Source organism: Metopolophium dirhodum, chromosome 7 (genome assembly GCF_019925205.1).
Source record: "Metopolophium dirhodum isolate CAU chromosome 7, ASM1992520v1, whole genome shotgun sequence".
NCBI lineage: Eukaryota > Metazoa > Arthropoda > Insecta > Hemiptera > Aphididae > Metopolophium > Metopolophium dirhodum.
In genome coordinates, this window is record NC_083566.1 from 15,742,357 (window position 1) to 15,767,370 (window position 25,014).

Here is a 25,014-nt window from a genome sequence, read left to right on the forward strand (position 1 = left end):
ATCAAAGTGTCTGTTCTGTTCGGGAAGCCATGCATCAGTCGCGTGTAATGAGTTTTCAAAAATGTCTCTGGATGAGAGGTATGACGTCGCCCGTAAGACTAGGATCTGTTTTCGGTGTCTTAATTCAACTCATTGGTCTAATCATTGTAAAACAGCCAAACCGTGTACTAAGTGTTCTGGTCGTCATCACACTTTATTACACCCTGTAAGTAAGCCCTCGTCGTCTTCTGACTCGACTCCGGCTGTCACAGCGTCAACAACCTCCTCAATTACGAGCTCACTAAACAAAACAACTGTACTTTTGGGAACAGCCTTAGTTCACGTGCGTGACCGTGCTGGTTATATGCAATCTGTTCGAGTTCTTATTGACTCTGCCTCTCAGATCACCGCAATGTCCATCGCCTGTGTGGATCGTCTGGAACTAAAAAGAAGTAGATGGACCGCACCGATAACTGGCTTGACTGGCGTATCGATACCAATAATATCAGGAAAAGTCGATTGTTATATGACGCCCAGACATACTACGGACCCAACATTTTCCTTAACTGCTTGGGTCATGCGAACTATAGTTTCAGATATGCCATCTCAACATCTACCGAAGCTTATCAAGGACAAGTGTTCCCATCCTGCACTAGCTGACCCTCACTTTGACCTGTCCACATCTATTGATATGCTACTGGGAGCAGACGTGTTTGCTCGAATCATGGATGGAAAACGGGTGTCAATCGATGATTCTCTACCTGTCGCATACGGATCAGTCTTTGGTTGGGTCTTGATAGGCGAACTCCCTGTTCAACAGTACCATTGTAACACCGCTGTATCCCTGTCGGTATCACTGGAAGGGCTGGTCCAACGTTTTTGGCAACTCGAAGAACCGGATGAAGCTCCTACTACGTTTACTAGTGATGGACAATGAGAGTCCATTTATGCTTCTGAAAGCCGTCGAGACAACTTTGGTCGATTCCTAGTTCCTTTGCCATTCATACCGAAACACCGCGATGAAACATTTCCTGGTTCTCGCAATATTGCCGAACGTCGTTTTCAAAACCTTGAGCGGAAGCTTCAAAACGACGATGTGCTATATACCGCATACAAGCATTTTATGAGCGAATATGAAACCTTAGGTCATATGTCAGTTGCCACTGAACCTGGTGCCTACTTCATTCCTCATCACCCTGTTTTCAAGCTCAACTGTCCATCGAGCAAAATCCGAGTGGTATTCGATGGATCGGCTAAGGCTGCCTCTCTGTTGTCATTAAATCAATGTCTATACGCCGGCCCGAAGTTACAGCTGGATATCGTGGACATTCTATTTCGATTCCGACTTCACCAGTTCGTCTTTACTGCAGATGTCTACAAGATGTACAGACAAATTCTCGTTCCTCCAGACTACCGTCGCTTTCAGCACATTCTATGGAGGCCATCTCCACTAGACGAGTTGAAAGAGTATCAGCTCAATACCGTGACATACGGCATCAATAGTGCCCCCTTTTTGGCATTGAGAGTCTTAAAGGATATCGCTGACAATGATTGTACAGGATTTCCTGAAGTACAATTGGGGCTCAGGGAACAAACCTATGTAGATGACATTTGTCTTGGTGCCGACACCGAGGATGAATTGTTGAGTTTACAGTCAAATCTTTGTTCCGTCCTGAAACGTGCTGGTCTTGAGTTAAAGAAGTGGTCGAGTAACACCGTGTCTGTGTTAGAAGCTGTATCGCCAGAGGATCGTGTCATGGAAAGTCTAAGCTTCGATGAAGACGTTTGTGAAACCACCAAGATCCTGGGGCTGCAGTGGGATCCAGCCAAAGAAATTTTTAAATTCAACGGCCATTCAACCTACGCCGTCGTCACAAAGCGGGCAATTCTATCGACTATCGCGCGCATTTTTGACCCTATTGGGTTTTTAGCACCGGTGACCTTCTATGCTAAACATATCCTACATGAAATTTGGGAAGAGGAATTGGCATGGGACGACCCTTTACCTCTGAGATTATGTCAGAATTGGAAAACATTTACGGATGAGCTACCGGTTCTATCTGCGATCAAGATTCCACGTTATGTCGCTACTCAACGTCAATCATACGTCGAATTGTGTGGATTCTGTGACGCCTCCGAACGCGGATTCGTTGCAGTGGTATACCTTCGGGTAATAGTTTCAGACGACGACGTGTCTGTGTTCCTGCTTGGATCCAAAACAAAGATGGCACCGATGAAAACCGTATCCATCCCGAGACTTGAATTATGTGCTTCAGTTTTGCTCGCTCGATGGATGGCACGCATATTAAAAATGTTCGATGGAAACTCACGATTAACGGGCTTTACGCCTGGTCCGATTCCCAAGTCGCTTTGGCCTGGTTAATGAACTCGCATGTTTCCTTTAAGGTGTTCATTTCAAATCGTGTACATCAGGTGCGTCAACTTATTCCGTCATGCCGCTGGCTCTATGTACGCTCAGCTGAAAATCCTGCGGACTGTGCTTCAAGAGGAATACTCCCTTCGGAGCTACCCGTACATGCATTGTATTGGTCCGGCCCTACGTTCCTAAAAAACCCAATTGAAACTTGGAGCATGCTGGTCCCTTCGGTTCCTGTTGAACAACTACCAGAGTTCAAACCCGTGTCGCTGGCCGTTCAAGTTACCTCAAATAAAGAATGGTTCTGTCGCTTCTCGTCTTTTCTCAATATGATCAAGGTCGTCGCTTGGATGCGCAGGTTTATCAGCTTATGTAAGAAACGAACGTATTCCAACATTTTTTTGTCACGTGAAGAGATAAATCATTCGTTAATGGTAATTGTACAATCTTCTCAACAACGTTGGTTTCCTGATCTGATTTTGGGTCTGTCACGTGGCCGTGGTGCAGCTCGCCCATTATCTAGTCTACGGCCATTTTTGAATTCGCAAAATATTGTGTGTGTTGGTGGCCGATTACTGAAGTCCGATTTAGCTGATGCGGAAAAACATCCGATGCTGCTGTCCAAGGAGTCACATCTTTCTTTGTTAATTGCACGCCATTGGCACTTAGTTACGTGCCACTCAGGTCCCCGTGTCATCACGTCTTTAATCATACGGCAATTTCGGATCTTATCGATGAGATCGGTAATTCGCAAGGTGATCGTTCAATGTACTCCATGTGTCAGAGATATTGCCCAATCGCCACATCCCGTGATGGGTAATCTTCCCAGTTCACGAGTCCAAGCATGTCGACCCTTTTCAAAAGTTGGAGAAGATTATGCTGGCCCACTGCCAATGCGTGAGAGTAAGTTGCGAAAATCCTAAAAACAATCCTAAAAACAATATTTAAAATGATGATAGCACAAAAACATTTTTTTATTTATTTATTAAGTTGACGCCTTATAGGATCAAGTGCAGATAGATAATATACATTTACAAATCAGACGAGTCGTTCTCAAGTAATGCGGGAACCAATGGACCGAAATTCATGTTTTTTTATACATGAATCTATATAGGTTACTATCAGAACAAAATACGTAACAATATTATTTTTATGTGTATCTGTGAAATTTAAATACATTAAAATATTTTTTTTTATTATTTCTTGAACTTAATACGTATAATACGCAACAAAATAACACAGAAGAAATCTACAAAAATATGCCCAACCTATACAAAAATCATTTGATATAAATATAATACATATTATAACCTAATGGCATTTATAACAAATTAAAATAACATACGTCATGTTTATCAATTTAAATTTCAAATTTTTAAAAGGGTAGATAATATTATAATAATTAAATATTGTGTTAAGTTTATATTTTGATTACTTTTAATGCCATAATATTTTAGGAGAATTATACAAAGATGGACAAGTGAGTGTCACTCTGCTGTACAGTAGGTTACAAGTGGGTCACTGTAATGGATGGTGTTAAATTTGAATTAAATGAATTAAATGATATAATATCAATGTATAAGAAAAACACCGGCGTAGGGAAAGTGGCGCTCCCATCGCCCAGCACAAGCTGCTGCAATAGCCACCTCCTGGCCTTAGTTGGCTGGGGGGTCTGGTCCTCCAGGTTGGGGGTTTAGCGTAGGGCTAATAAGTAACAACCCTACCTAGTAAAAACTTTGTGTTATGATATCACAAATATCGAAGCCTCGGATAAGAGATTACGGATTAAAGACTTGAAAATGGAAACGGAACACTGAATTAAAAATAGCAACCTGGAATGTAACAAGCCTCTTTAAAACTGGCGCTTGCCAACATTTAGCTGACGTATTAATCAAATATAAGTTAGACGCTGTAGCCATACAGGAAGTACAACGTTGGCTAGACATTTGTCAAATTACTAGACACGAAGCCAATAAACACAATGTCATGTTAAGTAACCACGCACGTTCCAACGGAAGTTAGCAATCAAAATAAAAAATATGAATTTTATGAAGAATTGACGAAAATATAATATGAGGGAATACGAAAAAATTCAATAAAAATTGTGATGTGTGATTTGAATTCCAAATGTTGTAGAGAATCACAATTTATCCCCACAATTGGGAGAGAAAGCCTACATGATCATTGCAACGGTAAAGGGCTGAGACTAGTACCGTTTAGAGCATCCAATGGCATGACGATAAGCAGTATTATATTTCCCCACAAAGAAATCCACACAGCAACATGGAAATTACCAGATGACAGAACGAGAAACCCAATTGACCGACCATGTATTAATCGAACGCAGATATAGGAGTATTATAGTAAATGTCAGAAGTTATAATAGTGCTGACTGTGACACAGACCACTTTCTGGTTATTGCAAAATTTAAAATAAAGTTGAAATGTCCGGAATAAATTAAAACCAAGAAGAAATCTAGGATAAATATCAAAATGCTAAACGATTTAGAAGTAAAAAAAACAATATCAAACGGCTATCGACAAAGCCACCGAAGAAGTTGATGAAAACAATGCTGAGCTAGACTGTGATGTAATTAGGAAAACGATCATAAAAATAGCAAAATATTGGTGTATTGAAGAGGTCAAAAAATGCTTGGTATAACAGTCACTGTCAAAAAGCTATCGAATAACGCCGAAAAGCAAGAGAGAGTCATCTAAGATGGGGAACAAATGATAGTCAAAAATTTTTCATATCCGAACGTAAGAAAATAATACAACAAAAAAAAGAAAATGTTTAACAATAAACTCCGAACCGCAGAAGAAGACTTGTCACGACGGCTACATAGAGGAGGCTAGGAACATACCAAAATAAGATATGACGAAAAATAGCCCTGCAGTGTTTGACACGAATATGGGAAGTTGGCGAAGAAGATACAATAGGGAACTGCAGGAAATGATTAATTTGGCTCCAGTAACTAACTTCATCAAAGGTTAAAAAATCCAATGGCTAGGCCATATTCTAATAAGAGAAGAAAATGACCCTCACGGGTTGCTTCCGAATGGAAACCTGTTGTAAAACGACCAAGGAGACGTCCCAGAAAGAGATGGATTGATAGAGTGTCAGAAGACCTAAACGCAATGGGCATAGTAGAGTGGCATGACATTTTACAAGACAGAAAAAAGTTGCGGGATATGGTAGTGATGACTAAAACTCTTAGAGAGTAGTATGGCCAGAAGAAGAAAAAGTATTAGAAAACGGTTCTGAGCGAACCCGGTCAGTCAGCCTGTGATAATGCTAAGTATAAAATTTGATGATATTATTGTGAATAAATTAATATATTAATTAATATAACATATTTACGGGGAACCTTGTTTTCTAACTGAAAATGTCCGTAAACAGTTCAAAACAAATCAAAATATTTTTAAAATGTAATCGTGTATAGAAAATGCTAATATAAACAACCAGTGAAAATTTTATGTATCTACGGTCATTTGTTTTACAGTTTCACCGAAAACCAATATGAATTTTGTCAAAAACTGATTTTGCGTACAAGTTCCTGGTTTTCCTAAATTTTTTTTTTGTTTTTCTCGGCTTTTTGAAAATTACTGGAAATTTTACCTCCAAAATGTGTCAACTAGTTTCACTTTCCCATTGAACAAGAAACTGAAGTTGAAAATCGAATCATTATTTCGGAAACTTATCATGTACAAAGCACAAAAAAAATATTAAAAAAACACGCATCATTGTAAAATCAATACATTTATCCCTTCGTTCAGAATCTAAAACTATGAACTATAGTGAATTGTGATGGATTCTCAATAGTTCAGTATTCTAATTAGTAACTTATATTATATTTGTAAAATTAGTAATATCATACAATGTACCACGTACATATTCATATTCGTTTACAAGGGTGGAATTTCAATGAAAAAACTAAGGGCGCTGAAGCCCTTCTATTTTTTTTTCATATTATATTATGGTTATGAATACCCACATATTATAATGACTACTGAATTATAAATGAACATGAAAAAATTCGAGGGTGCTAATCACAAAATTGGTGGAGCTGAGCACACTCTAATGGCCTAGCCCCTCAAGATCTCGTCCATGTTCGTTTAATATTTATGTTACAATCAAATATAATTAATATATTATGCTGAATTTCAGAGCATTAAAACCAGAACCTTACAATAAAACATAATCAAAGAACGTCATTGATGAGCAGTAATAAATGTTGTTTGACATAAAAACCAAATCACACAAATCACAATTTTTGGAAACAAATTTTTAAGCTACTAAACGGATACTTATTTATTGAGAAGAATATCATAATTAACTATGAATAATACAGTTTAAATGTTCTCAGTGATACAACCAAGTTACCGATGGTCCATTTTTATTGAAATGAAATGGTTAGCATGAGCAGTCAAAACTTTAGACTATATATAAATATTTGAACAACATCTATAAACAAATCAGTTATTAATAATATTTTTCTATGAGTTTATAATAACACATTAAAATATACTTAAATGTTTAATCTGTTTAAATATGTATGTAACCGAAGCTACAACCGAAGCTACTATTTATGCATCTAACCGAAAAATAACTCAAACACAGGACCTTAATTTTTCATAGCTTCTCGGTAACCGAAAGTTGATGGAAATAACTGTGTAAAGACAATCATTGTTGTAGTGAGATAGTGAGATGGTTGGATATTTAAATAGGTATGTAAGTATTAAATCACCTACTTATAATTTATATCAATTAGTTATTATCAATATGTCTGCATTTCAAGGCAACGGGACGTGTGTTCAGATTTTGGATAGGGGAAAGGCCATTATACTATTATGGAATGATTAAAAGTGAATATGTCATAAATGGTCATGGATAATTAGATTCGGTATAGGTTACGAATTCTAAAATATGACCTAAAACAGTATTTACCCACCAATGGTTTCGCAAAATAACCATGACAATATTATTATAACTACCTGGATGAGATAGAAAAATGCTGAAAGTGGAGTTTAACAAATAGAAACTCTAGGTTATCACATATAGTAATGCAATTTTGGTATATATTAGATAAAATTGCATTGCTAATCTGTGTCAACTTATTGTTTCACATTCTCGATCAAGATAAATAGACAATAAGCTATCTGCAGATGCTGGAAGATAATATATTATGATCTCTACGTCCTAAACTGGACGTATTTTTGAAAGAATACCACTAACTTTACACCAGACGCCAAATGTTTCCAAAAACATCAAAAACCATCCAAGACTTTACTATGTAGGACATTGTTGGAAAGGGCCCATCATTTGTTTGACCTACAAACCGTAATAAACAATTTTGTATGATTTTTGAAGTTTTCGGGAAAAATTATCGGCCTCTTTCAAAAATTCATATAAAAAAACCTATTTTCAACAAATGATGGGGTCTTTCCAACAATGTCCAATATTCCGTAACAAACAGTTTTAGAGGGCTTTTAAGATGTTCTATTAAGTTTTGTCCTTTTGTGTGCACTTAGTGGCAATTTTGGAAAAGTGCTTATATCTTTTTAACAAATGTTACTTAAATTGTATAAACATAATATTAACATAACTCATAACAAACATAAAAGTATATTAATTAAATCTTTGTAGTATAATTAATTCAATCTAATAACAGTATTTTAATATGTTAGTTACACGGTTTTTTGTCTTATTATCTTAAAAATAAAAACCAAAAAACCTAATATAATTTAATAGTTTTTGTGAATTTATTATGAAAATACATTTATATCAAATATAAAAAAAAAAATATCGAGGTAATTAATTTATGTTAAGGCTCGATAGAACTGTTGAAAATCCTAATTACAAAGAAGGTGAATCGAATATAGAACTCAAAATGGTCATCTAAAATTTAAAATAAATAGTAGAATTATAATATAACAGTAAGTTAAATCAATGTAGGTATATGTTTATGTTTGTGACTGGTCTGAACTTCAATTTGAGGACGGCTGTTAACGACACAAAGATGGTAACACGACAGGTGACGCTTCAGGGCTTAGAAACGTCATACATTTACTAGAAAACATTCAAGAGACAATATCAAAATTCATCAAAAAGAAGAGGAGATTATTGAACCTCCTCCAGTCATCTTCCCCTAAGGAGGGTAGAAACGATGCCCCACAAACTATAGCATCTGTCATGGCAGTTCCAGCAAGGTGGTTATGATCGACGCCGATAACGATACTATCCTGACCCCCAGCTGGTGGAATAGTGATAAAACGATCGAGGCAAGAGCATCTACGAAAATCTAGGTCCTAAGACCTAAGTTCAGATCAGCCGCTTTGCCTACCGTTCATCTTCACGATACGGAGGCTGAATCCACCTTGGAGACTGACACCGATACCTGGAGCAACGTCCCTGGAGGGTACACACGACCAAATCTGATATACGTACTGCTGCGATCACAGCAACTACCCAACAAAGCAAAAGATTAGCAATAAAAATAACCCACCATCCTAATTAGACCGTCGGATGGCGAAATTGGTGGGAATTCCACATCAGATCTATTTTAGAGTAGCAGTCAAGGTATACAAGTCTGCAATGACGCTTTCTAGACTAATGCCTAATATTGGTGGCCCCTGTCAGTGGAGAAGGAAGCTTCTCTCTACTGTGGTAGAAATCCAACTGCTGTACGCCACCCCAGTATGCACCCATAACGCCATATTAGTAGCGTTGACCAGGGCCAATATAATAAGACCTCAGAGGTTAGCCACTCTGAGGGTGATCAAGGCGTACAGGATAGTATCAGAATATCAGATCTCTCAGCTCTTATGTTAGCTGGCATGTCCCCTAGGGACTTTCTATCGACTGAAATGTCCAGGATACGAACGGAGCTCAACACCGTCTTGCCTACCGGAAATCCTCCGGTAACATGCAAACAAATTAAAAGTGAAGAGAGGAAGGTCACAATAACGCAGTGGCCGATAGTGGAGTTCCTTGCCAAAAGTGCAGTGGACCCATTGCCTCTGACCGGCTGTTAGGAGATAGGCTGAGTGGACATTACACAGATTATCACGGGACACGGGTGCTTCCAGTTCTACATATATTGGATAGGCAAGGCCCTGAGCCCCAAGTGCATGCACTGCCCTATATATCTATCTCTGCTGAACACACCGTGTTTCATTGCCACAGATGCCATAGGTTGGAAATGCATACTCACTTGGGACATTTTCTCACTAGTCACTACGGCTGACATGCCTGAACTAATTCGTCGACAGGCAATCGACAACCTATCCCAACTGACGAAAACGCAACGACTCTACTTAAAGCGGAAGAATCGTAAAGATTATTCTCTACCGCATGGTAGAGCCATTAATGTCTTCGAACCAGGACGAAAAGCGATTGAGACACATCCAGGAGATACTGTACCGACCAGACATCTGACGTAACGCAGATCACGACTCTTCACTATATCCCATACTCTATAGCACCAAGGGAGGGACAGGCGATCACGGCAGCCATGATGACCTTATTGTTGTTTTGATGTTTATATTTTGTAATGTAATTGTAATTTTTTTTTTTGTTCTATAAATTATGTTACATGGGGGTAAGTATTGTGTAAAGGGTTCACCCCATGCAGCGATACTACAAGAAAATAAAAAGGTATACCTATATTTATGTGTGCCACCATAAATTTATATAGAAATTAATAGTATTACTAAAATACTTCTTATTTTCAGGTACATGTGAAGCAAAATGGTGATACCTAGTACTAAAAATCTAATTCTGAACTAACTTAATAACTATCCGATCATAACAGTTTACAATAATACCATTGATTAGTTATTAACTTTCGAGCAAGATTCTATATATTTTCATACATAAGTAGGTATTTTATGTGTAGTTATCATGATTATGAATTAAATACTAATTTAATAAAAGTTTCTTTTTTTCGTTTATAGAAGAGCATTTTTAAACAGTATATAAGGTAATAGAAATTATTTCACGCATTTATCCAAGAAATAACTCAATCAGAAAAGCTTAATTTTTAATAACGTCTCCGGAATTGAAAGTTAATGGAAATACATTTTTTAAAGACAATCAATGTTGGAGTGAGATGACTGAATATTTAAATATGTAAGTATTAAATCACCTAGTTAGCTAGGTATATCAATTACACATCATATTCTGTGTTAATTTTCAGACATAATAATATAGAACTTTGACGAATTGTACTCTTAATCAAAGTATTTTTTGAGATCATCTTAAAATTTTCAATAGACACTGTCGAATTGACGCACCCACTGTTTTTTTCTACAACATTAGGCTTCATTTCAATTTATGTGTAAATCTTTTAAAACTTATTTTAATGTCAAAAAATACCAAAAACTATCAAGTTGACAAAATATATGACCGGACGTACGGACGCATACCCACGTTGCGGATTGGGAAATGGCCACTATTATGATGTAATAGTAAATCATAAAAATTAAATAAATGGTATTGAACAGTTATAGCCATCAGAATGATAAAGATAATTATAGTTCTTGTTTACCCTCCAATAGTTTCAAAAATGTAACATTTTTTTTGGTTTGTGACTCTGAAACTGCATTGGTATTCCTTCGAAGCGACATAATTACCTGAAGGAGGTAGTTATAGGCTGAAAGTGGAATTTAACAAATTATATTAGGTACTAGTTGTTGGAAACGTATTGTTTTAAAGAATCATTCGAGATTATTAGACAATAAGACATCTGCAGATGCTGGAAGAAAATATAATATGATTGAGAATATTTATTATTATTTTATATAATAAAATAATTAAATTATGTTATTTTACGACATATCCAGGGCCGGATTGGTTAGGCGAGCTACCGAGAAAATCTCGGTGGGCCGCTTGAAGTTTGGGCCGGTCGTGTGAGTGTGAGTGAAAATAAATTCAAGTTTAAAATATGATTAGCCACCTATAATCTCGTAATAATTATAGACGTAATTTTGGGCTACTGAATATTAAAATGGGCCGCTTATAAAAGTGAAAATCCCGATGGGCCGATACATACCAATCCGGCCCTGGACATATCTAGCCATATAGGTTTCTTACCTATATAAATGCCAAATACCACTCACTCACTAATTCACTCAATGATCGCTACATCTCAATAACTACAAAACGTATAAATTTGAATATTTATACTAAGCGTTTTTTTACACGGAGTTTGGCGGAATGTTTTTGTTGGGATATCACACATTTTTTTTTTATACCTCATTATTTCATTATATCAGGAACATATTAATTTTACAATGATGTTTTATTTTATTTTATTTTTTTAATTATTATTTTATAAAATAAGGTTCTATAATATGTTTACAAATGGTTGCCATTGGTTGCAGATTATAACAGTAATAGTAGAAATTAACTTTTGAAAATACGCTACAATAATTTCTATTTAAATTAGTAATAACTCTGTTAAAATTGTTAAGAATAATTTGAAAAATACTGCATGCACATCTAGGTGAAATATCCAATAAGATGATTATATTTTCAAACTTTATTATGTAGTGGAATAAAATAACGAAGTGATGGAAAGTCGGGTGGAGTGCGGGCTATAGGCGGCAAATTATAAAGGGTGTGGGTGAGTATGAGGTAATAGCTTATTGGCACTTATACTACGCAATTTTTATTCTACTATACTAATTATTATTAGTTAAATACGGAATTGAAAATTTGTCTTCGAGTGTAAAATATATGTATGTTCACTTACCTCGCGTTTATTACGTGAATTGCGTACGCGTGTGCATTAATGTTGTGTTTTTGCACAATGTCGTTGGTTTTTGGCAATAATGGTCCGAAAGGGATGTTTTTTATGTTTGATGCTATTGTAATTCTCCTTTTGCGCATGGTTTTAGTACTGATATCTGGTTGCTAACTTTTAACTTAACTAAAGGCACTTTAATTGAATTAACTTAACTTGCCGCAGTTAATTATTTTCATTAATTTGCCACCTTTGCTTTTTTTGTTGTGTTTTGCACATTGTCGTTGGTTTTTGGCACTACTTACACGAGAGGGGTATTTTGTATGATAGGTGTTATTGTAATTTTCCTTTTGCGCAAGCTTTTAGCACTGTTATCTGGTAATTTGACCGAATGTTGTATAGTGCGCATTTACGTCCATTTATGTTGTATTTTGCATGTTGTCGTTGGTTTTTGGCACTATTTGCGCGAAAGCAATGTTTCGTTAAGTCGCATGTTTATGAGTGTTATTGTTATTATCCCTTTGTAAAATATTTTAGCACTAATATTTTGTTGCTTTGAGTAAATGTTACATAGTGCGAATGCGCGAAGGATGTTTTTGTGTCGAGTAAGTTATACTTGCTTTGTATAGTGATGAATGAAATATTTGGTATTACGGCTTTGTAAGTTAGTATAATATTTATATAGGTTCATGTATGTAAGTGCTGTAGTATATTTCTGATGAGGTGTTGTTCTGATTCCCTTCATGATAATATTATATTGTTGCTATTTTTTATTCTCCCTTTGTATATTTTTTAGCAGTGGTATTCTGTTGCTTAAGTGCTTAAGTAAATGCTATATTTTTGCTCATGTGTCATCGTTTGTTTTTGTAATATTTACACGAAGGAGGTGTTTCGTTAGGTCATGTGTTCATGTATGCTGTTGTTGTTTTTCCTTTGTGTAAAATGTGAGCAATAGTTTTTGGTATTTAAGTGAATATTGTATTGGTGCGCATGCGTAGGTGTAAATAATGTATGCTGTTTTTTTGATACAATGGAATTCTGGTTGCGTAATAATGTATTGGTGTTGCATAATGTTCTCTTATCTTTATTATTTCTTTACGCCCAAATATGGGTAGCTTTTAGAGTGCGTACATCTCATAATGTTAATGGCTTATTGTGGAGATGTGTTGTTTTTTAAATGATAATGTAATCGTTAAGGAAAGTATGGTTACCTAATATTATTTTATATTGCGTAATATATTTTAGTTGCGTTTGATTTTTCACACTCAAATAATATGTTCGTTTTGGTGAATTCATTCTATAAGTTTATTTAAGTATATAAGAGTATATTATTTATATATTGCAATTATTTAACTGCAACTTTGCTATGCTTCCACAAAACATTTTTTTCGTGAGTCGTATTGCTTTCTGTAAATAATAATACATGGCAAATTTTCGTGTGTTGTATTGCCTATGTGTGCATTTTAAGGCGCTCTTTTTTTTATACTTAGCGTGACCCATGAGCTTATAATATATTCTATTTTATTTTATAGTTGTATCATCATACGTGGTTATTGGTGATTTCACTTTTGCTGTTTTGTGTTTATCGTGGAATAGAATACATAAGCCTGCCAAAGTCATGAACAGAACACGAGACCGCCGAACCTTAAACTGTGATGCAGCCCGTATAAAATGGAGTACGACCAACCAACCACTAACTTGTCTTTCATCTGCATCGTAGCAAGACCCACCCGGGCAGACTTGCGCGATCGAGGTGAAAGACATTCCCACACTCCGTTCGTGCTCAACTTTGTAGTGAGACCCGCCCAGGCAAAATCAAGACCACCAGCTGTGGAGCCTGTATAAAAGGCTACACGACCAACTACTCGTTATCAGTATTTCATCTGATTCGTAGCAAGACCCACCCGGGCAGACTTGCGCGATTCAGGTGAGAGACATCCTCACACTTCGCTCGTGTTCAACTTTTTAGTGAGTTCCATTTGGACAGACTCAAGACCACCTAGGAGCCCATATAAAAAGCTACACGACCGACCACTAATTATATACGCTTTCATCTGTATCGTAGCAAGACCCACCCGGGCAGACTTGCGCGATTCAGATGAGCGATATCCTCTTTCCTCATCCTTCGTTCGTGTTCAACTTTGTAGTGAGATCCACCAAGGTAGACTCAAAACCGTCGAAGCTTAATAGATGATGGAGCCTGTATAAAAGGCTACACAACCGACTACTCAACATCTGATCTTTCATCTGCATCGTAGCAAGACCCACCCGGGCAGACTTGCGCGATTCAGGTGAGAGATATCCTCTTTCCTCATCCTTCGTTCGTGTTCAACTTTGTAGTGAGATCCACCAAGGTAGACTCAAAACTGTCGAAGCTTAATAGATGATGGAGCCTGTATAAAAGGCTACACAACCGACTACTCATCATCTGATCTTTCATCTGCATCGTAGCAAGACCCACCCGGGCAGACTTGCGCGATTCAGGTGAGAGACATCCTACACTTCGCTCGTGTTCAACTTTGTAGTGAGATCCACCCGGGCACACTCAAGACCACCAGCTTTGGCGCATGTAAGACTACTCGACTGACTATTCATTATCTAGTCTTTCATCTGCATCGTAGCAAGACCCACTCGAGCAGACTTTTGCGATTCAGGTAAGAGACATCCTAACGCTTTCCTCGTGCTCAACTTTATAGTGAGACCCACCCGGGCAGACTCACATGAAGTTTGAGAATGAGCCGGATAGTTCTCCGTTTACAGTGTATCGCTGTCATTGGAGTGTCAAACGTTTATTTTTTTTTTCTATTTAATTTATAAATCGTAAAATATTTACTTTTGTTCTTTAATATATTGACCATCAATATGACAAACATTTGTTCAATTTTAATTGTGAGTGCATGATCACTTGCTCTCCTTGGCCATAACTCGGAGTAGCGAAGAAACCTACCCGGGTAGCAATTTAGGTATCAGAAAAGTGCCAAAACTGATCAAAATGGTCCAGGACCGTTCCTATATGGTGACGGACTAGTGCCTCCACTGGTCCCATGGCAATTTTGAATACTGAATATTAACATTGAAGGACCGTCCAAAACTCTTAAATGGCACGTTCCAGAAAAGTGCTCTAATGGATTACTTATCTATAGGCACCATTTATTCAGGCTAAATATAGTGCCTACACTATTTTGTAACTATGCGGGCACCAGATTTAGGGACGTATAAAAGAGGCATGTGGGGGGGGGGCGTTTTGAAATAGCCTCACGATCGTATTTTTACTTAGGTAGCAGTGCCGTAGCTCGCGGGGGGGGGGGGGCTTAAGGGCTTAAGCCTCCTCTGAAATATTAAATTGGAAATTTAATATTTGCCTGTTGCAGCTGGCATGAATCGTTACTCATTTCTTGTATCTACATTCTACCATGATTGTAGTACTCTCTATATTCACTATTCATTTTTTTTTTTTTTTTTTTGAAATGACTTAAAACCAGCAATTACTTTTTATGAATAAGATTTGGTTATAGAAAATTACAAATTACTTGAGAAGGGAATTGAATTTTGTAATCAAAAATGGTCCAATGAAAAAATTGTATTCCAAAAAGTCCCTTGATTACAATACCTAAGTGTCCAGAAGAATTGTTTCCAAATATAAATGTTTTTTTAAAAATACTATCTTTATTACCAGTATTAACTGCATCAGTCGAAAGAAGTTCTTCTACTTTAAAAAGAATAAAGCTGTATTTAAGGAACTCTACAGGAAAGACAAGACTAAATGATTTAGTACTGATGAATATTCACAGCTGATATACATATTGATTCTGAAGTAATAATTAATAATATGTTTGCTTCATAAAAAGAAGGAAAATTAGATTTTAAATTATCAAAATATTGTTTAATTATTTACGTATCTTTGGTTTTTTTTTTTTATTATTATTATCAAAGTTAGTAAAATCTGTATTTTTAGTTAATTTTACAATTATTTAATTGACTTCATTTATATACCTAATATAGTTCTTATATTTATATGACTAAATTATAGATAAAAAATATTTTTGATTTAATGTTATTATTTCTTGTAACTTCTAATGCATAATTCATTTAAATTTGATTCTACATGAATTGTAAATGGTAACAACAATTTTCTTGGTTTTTAGGACATGTTACGTATAAAGAAAATTTAGATGGGCACCACAACTTTTTAAGGTACTAAACGGATACTAAACTATTGATAAGAATATCATAATTAATTATGAATAATACAGTTTACATTTTCTCAGCAATACAACAAGTTTACCAATGGTCCGTAATTATTGCGTAATTAAATGGTGTGCAAGAGCAGTCGAAAATGTATAAATATTTAAAAAACATCCATAAACAAATCAGTAATAAATAATTATTTTCTATGCGTTTATATTATCACATTAATTTATTTATCCGTCTAAATATATATAGAGCAACAACCAAAGCTACTTAATGTATCCAACCAAAAATTTAACTCAATCATAGGACCTTAATTTTTTATAGCTTCTCATCAAACAAAAGTTCATGGAAATATAACTTTGTAAAGATAATCAATGTTGGAGTGAGATAGCTGAATATTAATATATAAGTACTAGGTAGTATGTAATAAAGTACGGGTACAACACGATTGCGAACGTTTTACCTTTTTTATAACACGATTGCGAACGAATGACGCTCATCAGAGAATTTGGTGTTTTACCTGAAAAACGGAACGATTGCGAACGTTTTTATAGACCACGTTGCCAAGTTTACAAAATATTTTTTTTAAATAAAAACTATTGATATTAATTACACAATGAAAACAACAACTACGTTACAAACTAAAATAAAATAAAATAATATTCAATTATAATTATTAATAATACTATTACAAAATCTACGTGTTAATGTTACGTTAAAAGCTGAAAAATAAATAAAATAACGGCTTTTAAAAATTGTTTTCTACATTTTTGCTTTTTTTTAATTTTTTCCCTGGTAGGAATCTTCCAGTTTTTCTTAAATATAAAATTAGATCCTTGTGTATTTTATAATCATTATAATTTTGTAATGTTAATTCAATTTTAGATTTATCTTTTTTGGCCATAGGATTATATACGTTGTTTTTAATTGAATTTATAATTGTCAAATTTTGAGCTTGTGTTTCTTTTAAAACTGATATCACGACGTGTGTTGGAGGATGGGGGCTATAAAACTGACCATTGTACGTCCTATGAAAGCTCTCTGGGCCATTGTTAGTTCTACAAAATAATTATAAAAACTTAGAGATCTTGTATTTACTGGTAAAATTTAAGTGGGAAGGAACAAGAATTCAAGTTATTTTTTTTAAATCATACCTTGGATTTACTGAAGGTTCTTGTGCCCAAAGATATGGTGGAAATAATGCATCAGGTGGAATATATGTCGATACTAAATAGTCTGTAAATACATGACCTTCTTCAAGGCTGGGGCATTCGGGCATTTAAAAATTTGTTATTGACTAACACCAAATCTGACAACACCGCACGATTAAAGGCAGGTAAAAACGTTCGCAATCGTGTTACCGGAAAAGGTCCGTTCGCAATCGTTCCATTCGGAATGATTATTTCCTATCTAACCTATCTAATATAAACTAGTAGCTTATCTTGTTCTGTGATTATTCTGAGATATAATATACAACTTCGACAACTGGTAGGTCATTTAATAAAGGCGTATTCTTTGAGACCATAGATAAAATGTTCAATAGGAACTGACGTAAATACTTACTGTCTTTATTAAAACTTCAAACTTTATTATAGTGTCTGCGTAAATCATTATTAACTCATTACCTTGTCAATAAAAATATATATTATATATATATTACTATTTACTATCTTAGAATGATTCCTAATACTTATATTACCTTTAACACTAGAACAACATCCTGTGGAATTTATTTATGAGTACTTAACCTACCATCCGTGCCTGGACAAGGCAACTGCATGTGTAGGTACACGGTACGTTGAGGATAGGGGAATGGCAATTATATTATTATGTAATATTGTAATAGTTAATCGTGAATATCAAATTAACAGTCGTCTGAATGATGTAATTATGGTTCAATAATATGGCTTATAACAATATTCAGATACCCACCAATGGTTTCGAAAAATAAACATGACAATATAACTACCTGGAGGAGGGCTGAAACTTGAAAGTGGAGCTTAACAATTAGAAACTCTAGGTTATCAGAGCTAATAAGTATTGTAACTTTGGTATGTATTAGACATGTAGTGGACAAAATTATATAACTAGTCAGTGTCAATTTGTTGTTTCAAATTCTCAATCAATATCAATAGACATAAGATACATGAAGATGCTGGAAGCTGATATAATATGATTGAGGACATATATTACTATTTTATAAAATTAGAATGTTTTATATTATATACATTAATTTTATAAGTTAGAAATATATGGCCACGACTTATACCTTACTCAGATTCAAAACGTCGGTTTGGAAAACATTATATTATATGAATAAAATCCCTGTAAGGATATGTGATAAGAATCATTGTAAAATAAACATTATTATATTTAATCTTATACTCATTAATATAAGTAATATGATTGTACTTGGTACAACTGTACCAATGCTTGTTTGCATATTAGTTATTAGATACTATCGGGTATCTGCTTATCGGAGCAGGAGCGTCTTTGGGTCAATTCCATAAAAGGGGAGGGGCGGATAATTTTAAAAGGTCTTGAATACCGCTTTTAACAATTAACAAAATATATATAAAATATATTTATCTATTAGCCCAAACAGAACATCTCACGACTTACGGGGGGATCATCGCCTCCATCGCCCTCTCCCTCAGGGACGTACCGGTAAGTGTAATACATAATTTGGATCATCGCCATAGCCGCAACTATGGAAGTGCTTTGGGGTTCTAACACTGCTAACAGCTTTATGCACTCTTACAGTTCCCACAAACCTAGTCCCAAATGTAATTCATTGAAGATAAGAGGAAAACAAATAATATATAAGACTGAACGAATCTAGATTCAATTTTTTAAAAACCATGGCATTGAAAAATCAGCCAAAAAAATAATAATAATACAAAAATATATCTACGTTCACCTCTCACCTAACATTTTAAAAATGGGTGTAATCCAAAATAATAAAATTAATAATAATAACCAAATATTTTTGGGGTGTAAGCCAGTTCACCTCTTCATGGCCTGAGTAACTCTACATAAACTGGGCCGCACTTGGGCTACGTTAAACCTGTTTTTCTTGGGACACACTTGTCAGACGACCGAGTCAATTAGGGCTGTACAATTAGGGAATGTAATATGAAGCCAATGGTGATCGGTGGATGATAACCACTGCCCACTGGTTGTTAGCCAATTTCGTACGGCGTACACGCTTCACACAACAGTACATACAAGACGTGTAGCCGTGTAGGCACAACACACTATACAGAACCACAAGACAAAATAGATCTATTCTGTTATGCAGAACAACTGAAATCTGAATATTATAATTACGGTCACTGCGCACTGTGGCGCAGTTTTACATACTACAATAATAAAAAATATTATGATATCTTGGTCTTATCACCGTAAGCAAATCGTGTTATCATTGTATCACAAATTCCGTTGAAATAATAATATATTATGGCAATCGCGAACTAAAAGTAAGTAAGTTGTTGTAAGTAGTTGTATACTGTAGTTGTAGTAGTTTGTGATGGCAATAATATCATTATCAATAAAATTATCATTTATCACAAAAGCTTACTAAAAAAAAAAATCAACGAGCTCAACCGACTAAAAAACACTAATACAACTGCGGTTCGCCGGGAGGCCCGGGAATGGGTAGATTATTTTGCGTTCTAAGAATGTTTTTATTGCTCTTCACGTCGTCGTTCCCTGATAATGACGATTGTTTCGAGTCCACCGAACGTGCGCGCCAATTAAAACGACCAATAATTACATCAACGTCCAATTACGCGTAGACTGCTGCAGCCGCAGAGCTATGGAATATTAATATCCCCTTTATCTAATAATAATAACATATTATTATTGTATTATTAGTAATTATCTGTGATAAAAATCTAGCCGCAGCTGATTTCTCAATAAATTTTGAATGTACGAAATAGTTGATAATAATATATTTTGTTACTCGAGTGACGAGTAGTGCCGTTGTGGGCCCTACGCCTACCTACCTATCGAGGGGACGTTGCGAAACGATGGACAATACTCAAAATACTAAGTTGAACTTCCGTCATTGAACATTCTGCTGTTGAATTGGAAACCCCGCTTCGAATGACACAACAGCCCGGCAGGACGTGTCTGTTGGACGACAAGAGCACAAGTAAGGTCTGCTTTGCTAAATACTAAGATTTATCACAATTAGGTATATGTATCTAGAATACTATCTTTAGATTTATTGATGTTCAATGATCAACGTCTATAGTATGGACGATGAAACAGATCTCGGTGAGTCGTTGGCTTCAAACCAAGATTGTTCGCCAAACAGTTCATCTAGTTTGTCCAAATCCGATGTGATGTCTGGGAATCAGATGATTGATAACTGGTGTAAGATTTATTTGTTGATTTCCCGATAAAAACGTAACTATTGTCTAAAGCTAATAACAGTAGATACCTACATGCTAATTTTAATTTGCTTACACTAATGAAATATTTATAGAACTTTGTAAAATCCAACATTAGTTATATTATATATATTTTCAGTGGGTCTAAGTGTACATTGCACTACCTCTATTGAAGATTTTTGTGATGGAGATTTGGAGCAACCAGACACAGATCCATCACCATCCAATTCTGGACTGTCTTATGATTTAACAGCATTTCCGAAAACAACATCAGCAATGACTATGTTTTATCCACACTTAAATGGTTATGACATTCACCCATTGCTTTTAAACCAAAGACGACGAAATCAAATGGAATCGTCATTTATAGATCCATTAAATTTACCACCACATCCTCTTATGCCTGATGTTCCACGTCAAATGATTCATAAAAATAAGGCTAGTATTTGTAAAAGTTATCTTTAATTTTTAATGAATATGAATAAATAAAAACATTAAATTAATATAAATTATAAGTTACTTATAGTTTTCAAATAAGTGAATCAACTTAATAGTAGGTATTTACTTTATTATTATAAAATATATTTCTGATGGTCTGTTTTTAGTATTTATACATTTTGTGACTGAACTTTACGAACAACTTTCACATCATCTATGCCAAAATTACTCCAATTCGGTGATGGTTGGCGCAAGATCAATTTTATTTTATACAAATCTGACCAATCTATTTCACTTTCAGACGATTTAATGCATACATAGTCTTGTGATTCAAATTCTGTATGAGCATTATCCATTAACTTCTAAAATTTGTGAAAATAAAATATAATTTTCTCATTTTTACTGAAATTTTATAATTGCTAAATATGTGCACAACCTTTTGTCTTATAGCTATGTACCATTTTTTTAATCTTTTCGAATCAGTATTTGATATTTTCATGACTAAAATTGAAATAATATAAGTATAATAATTTTTAAAGTATATTTCACCAACATCTTGTGGGATAGAACCAAAGTCTAATATCATCGCAGTACATTTAGGATTATAATCTGGATTTTCCTGGTCATTAATGTTTAAATAAATCGGTATTACAGTAGCTCCAAATTCAATAGAATTATGATTATTCTCTGCTGATGAACTCACTATACTCAAGTCGGAATTTAGTTCATAAATATAATTTTCCATTTTTTTAATGTTTGGTTCTATAAGCACTAGACTTGTTTATATGCATAGCAATAAGTATTAAATAATAATATTTTATTATAAATAATTTGTACCAGCATAAAATAAATTAATGAACATTTTTCTATATTTTAGGTACGTCCAAAAGTATCTCACAGGCGATCAGATTTTACAAATGCCCAGTCATCAGATTTTGAACAACCTTTAATCGTCGATACAGAAAAATATCATCGCAAATCGTTTTATTGTGTGGCATGTAGTAAAACGTTTAAATTCCAAACATCGTTGTTGCGACACAATAACAAAGTGCACATTAGTAAGTACCAGTGTCAATCTTGCCATCGTGTATTTTCAAGGCAGGCATATCTTGACGTGCACACATCTAAACAGGGAAGTTCATGTTACCTGGGTAATGAATATGGCATTGCAAAGTCAAAAAAATAATTGTTTTCTTAAAGGAAAAAGTTATAAAGTTTTTTAACCAAATATAATATAATACTTATATATTTATTTTACATATACAATACTTATAGGGTAGAATAAGTTCAAATCTTCACTTGTGAAGTGTGGCTCAGAAATAAAATAAAAATTTCTTATGAGTTCACTGTTTATTGTTTGTTATATTTATTGTTTATAGTTTATATTTATTTAAAGATTACATAATAATCATGAAATATTTATTCTAGTCAGAGAACAGTCCATTCTAGTCTGTTCAGTAGTTCATCCATATTAGAATTAAAACATTAATTACCATTTGTCATTACTCTGGGAATAATTGTACATCAAGAAAAATAATTTTTAGTCTAAAATGTATAACATAAAACATAATGTATGTTTCAATTATTAATTAACATATTTATACATTTTATAAAAAATTAAATGTATAATTCATTAAATTGTACTCTATATTGAATGTTTCAAAACATGTTGTATTGCAATATTTGTAAGATTCTGATTATACTATACAGAAGTTTAGACTGACTATTTTTGAATTAACAAAACAAAAATTATCCACATGTGTAGTGTAGTAATATATTTATTTATTATTTTACACTACATACTTTTCTCTTTTACTTTTATATATATAAAAATTGGTAATAAACCAAAATTGATAAATCATTCATTCCTCGATACCAAAAAACATTCAAGACGAGCTTAATATAATTTTCTAAGAAAGTTAATATTTTTACTGTCAAAATTATTTTTCTACTTTTTAATTATTTTAATTATTACATATTGTTAATTAATCGTTAAGTGTTAAATATTAATCATAACCTGTGATTTAAAAAGAAATGTTTGTTATTCATAAGTCATAACTGTTGAAAAATTGTAATTTGTATAACATATTTATAGTTATTATTGAATACTAAGAAAAGACATAATCAATTATATTTTTATATACCTATTATATAATAATAATTTACAACCAAAAATCAATTTTTATGTATCCTAATATATAAACCATTATATTATGTTTAAAACTATTTTATAGTTTATTTAGAAATAATTGAAAATTAAATGTTTGATTGTTTTATTCTGTTATTGACTTGGGAAAAATGAAAGATTGATATTTTTTTTTAAAGTTACTTTAAGCATAATATTAAAATACATGATAATATTATATTGTATAACTATTATCGTTTTATTATTATTATTATTATGTTATTATGTTATTAAAATATTTAAATGTACGTAATACCGTATTTTTTATTATTACCTATTCAAGATTGGTTATTACATGCTTTAATTTGATAGGTTAATATTATTATTTTTTTGATCTATTACTCCATTTCATACAAGTTTATTTCTTTTTTCTGTATCTAATGTATAATATAGTATAATTATTAAAGTTTGAATTATGTTCATTTTAAAATGTAACCATATTTTCATATCAAAAACTGTTATGTCACTCTCATGCTACACTGTTAATTTAATTATTTACAATGATTGCAGTTAAATTTAACAAAATTAGTCAACTGTTTAATATTGTCTTTGCCTAATATTTTAATTTTTAAAGTGCCCTTTTATTGATCAAGAATTTAATGTAGATTCAATGTTATGTAATTATTCTTCATTTTGTTAATCATATTTTAATTTTTTAAAAAAAAATCAAAATCAACATTTTTTAAGATTTAGCAAGTAGATTACATACTGCAAATTCAACATGGGAACTAAAATATAATGGCAAGATTAACAAAATAGCAAGAACTTGTAACAAAGATTATAAGCTAATGACTAACTTCCAATTATTTTTGATAGAAATTCATGAACTTAAAAATCATGTTGAAGACAGTATATTATTATTTAATAAACCAATTAAAATGTTTATTATAGACTAAGTGTATGATAATTTAGTATTTACAAAGTAATTGTCTTCTACATTGTAGACTACACTCTACACCATAATTTTTAACTATTCTAAAACTGCAAATTATTGGTAACAGATATTAAATAATATTATTATCAGAGTGTAATTTGAAAACAAAATAAAAAATGGAGGGATCAGCTTAACATTTGAATCCAAACTTTGATGTATTAATAAGTTTTTCAAAAAAACGACATGAATATTAAATGACAGTTATATTATAAAGATTTAATCATAATAATATAATAAATTACATATCTACTATACTCGTATACCCAATCGCACTTCTGAAATATACAAAAGTAACAATTTGAAAACAATGATTTTATTATATTAATATGGAATTGTTTAACAAGAATATAATTTTAAAATTCAAGATGATAGGTTGATAAATATTGTTAATATGGCATAGTTAATATAAATATAAAATTTATAATATTAAATATTTAATAATACTACCAAACAATATTTAACTAATTTCAATTACATTTTTGGATGATAAAATCATATCTTACCATTTATAATAATCATAACTATTTGTAGCCTGGTGTGGCAAGGTGATTGGCTGCAGTCACTAAGATGTGCTGCGGTCAAACATCGTACGGCGTCACTGACTCCCGGATGGGTAACCATCTAAGTACTTGGTGACTAATCTTTTACCCTCATAAAAATACCATCCATACCCTCCATACACTTATTGGCCCACGTTGCCGAGGGTCACCAAAAAAAAAAAATTATAACTATTTATAAATAAATAAATATTAGCATACAACATCTTAC

General features: G+C 33.6%; 4 protein-coding genes across 10 annotated transcripts; 2 read left to right on the forward strand and 2 right to left on the reverse strand.

Annotated features, from left to right (window-relative positions):
- The first annotated feature begins 1,129 nt into the window (after window positions 1-1,129).
- On the forward strand, window positions 1,130-2,362 carry LOC132948440 (uncharacterized). Its single transcript, XM_061018892.1, has one exon. The coding sequence runs from the start codon at window positions 1,130-1,132 to the stop codon at window positions 2,360-2,362; it is 1,233 nt and encodes a 410-aa protein (XP_060874875.1).
- A 12,726-nt stretch (window positions 2,363-15,088) lies between these two features.
- On the reverse strand, window positions 15,089-17,621 carry LOC132948442 (uncharacterized). The gene is made up of 3 exons (XM_061018895.1): window positions 17,447-17,621; window positions 17,209-17,350; window positions 15,089-15,238 (listed from the first exon to the last, which is right to left on the reverse strand). Exons 1-3 carry the CDS (start codon window positions 17,569-17,571, stop codon window positions 15,089-15,091), a joined length of 417 nt encoding a protein of 138 aa, XP_060874878.1. The 5' UTR covers window positions 17,572-17,621.
- Window positions 17,622-19,630: 2,009 nt separating this feature from the next.
- Window positions 19,631-22,844, forward strand: LOC132949458 (uncharacterized). Of its 7 annotated transcripts, XM_061020359.1 has the most exons (5): window positions 19,631-19,771; window positions 20,262-20,448; window positions 20,519-20,672; window positions 20,829-21,127; window positions 22,005-22,844. In XM_061020359.1, exons 3-5 carry the CDS (start codon window positions 20,534-20,536, stop codon window positions 22,311-22,313), a joined length of 747 nt encoding a protein of 248 aa, XP_060876342.1. In that variant the 5' UTR covers window positions 19,631-19,771; window positions 20,262-20,448; window positions 20,519-20,533; the 3' UTR covers window positions 22,314-22,844. The 7 variants fall into 7 exon arrangements, with proteins under 7 accessions (XP_060876342.1, XP_060876340.1, XP_060876343.1 ...); XM_061020357.1 differs by lacking the exon at window positions 19,631-19,771 and having other exon boundaries at window positions 19,782-20,453; XM_061020360.1 differs by lacking the exon at window positions 19,631-19,771 and having other exon boundaries at window positions 19,782-20,448; window positions 20,505-20,672.
- On the reverse strand, window positions 21,298-21,998 carry LOC132949459 (nicolin-1-like). The gene is made up of 2 exons (XM_061020364.1): window positions 21,564-21,998; window positions 21,298-21,489 (listed from the first exon to the last, which is right to left on the reverse strand). Exons 1-2 carry the CDS (start codon window positions 21,870-21,872, stop codon window positions 21,298-21,300), a joined length of 501 nt encoding a protein of 166 aa, XP_060876347.1. The 5' UTR covers window positions 21,873-21,998.
- Window positions 22,845-25,014: the final 2,170 nt, after the last annotated feature.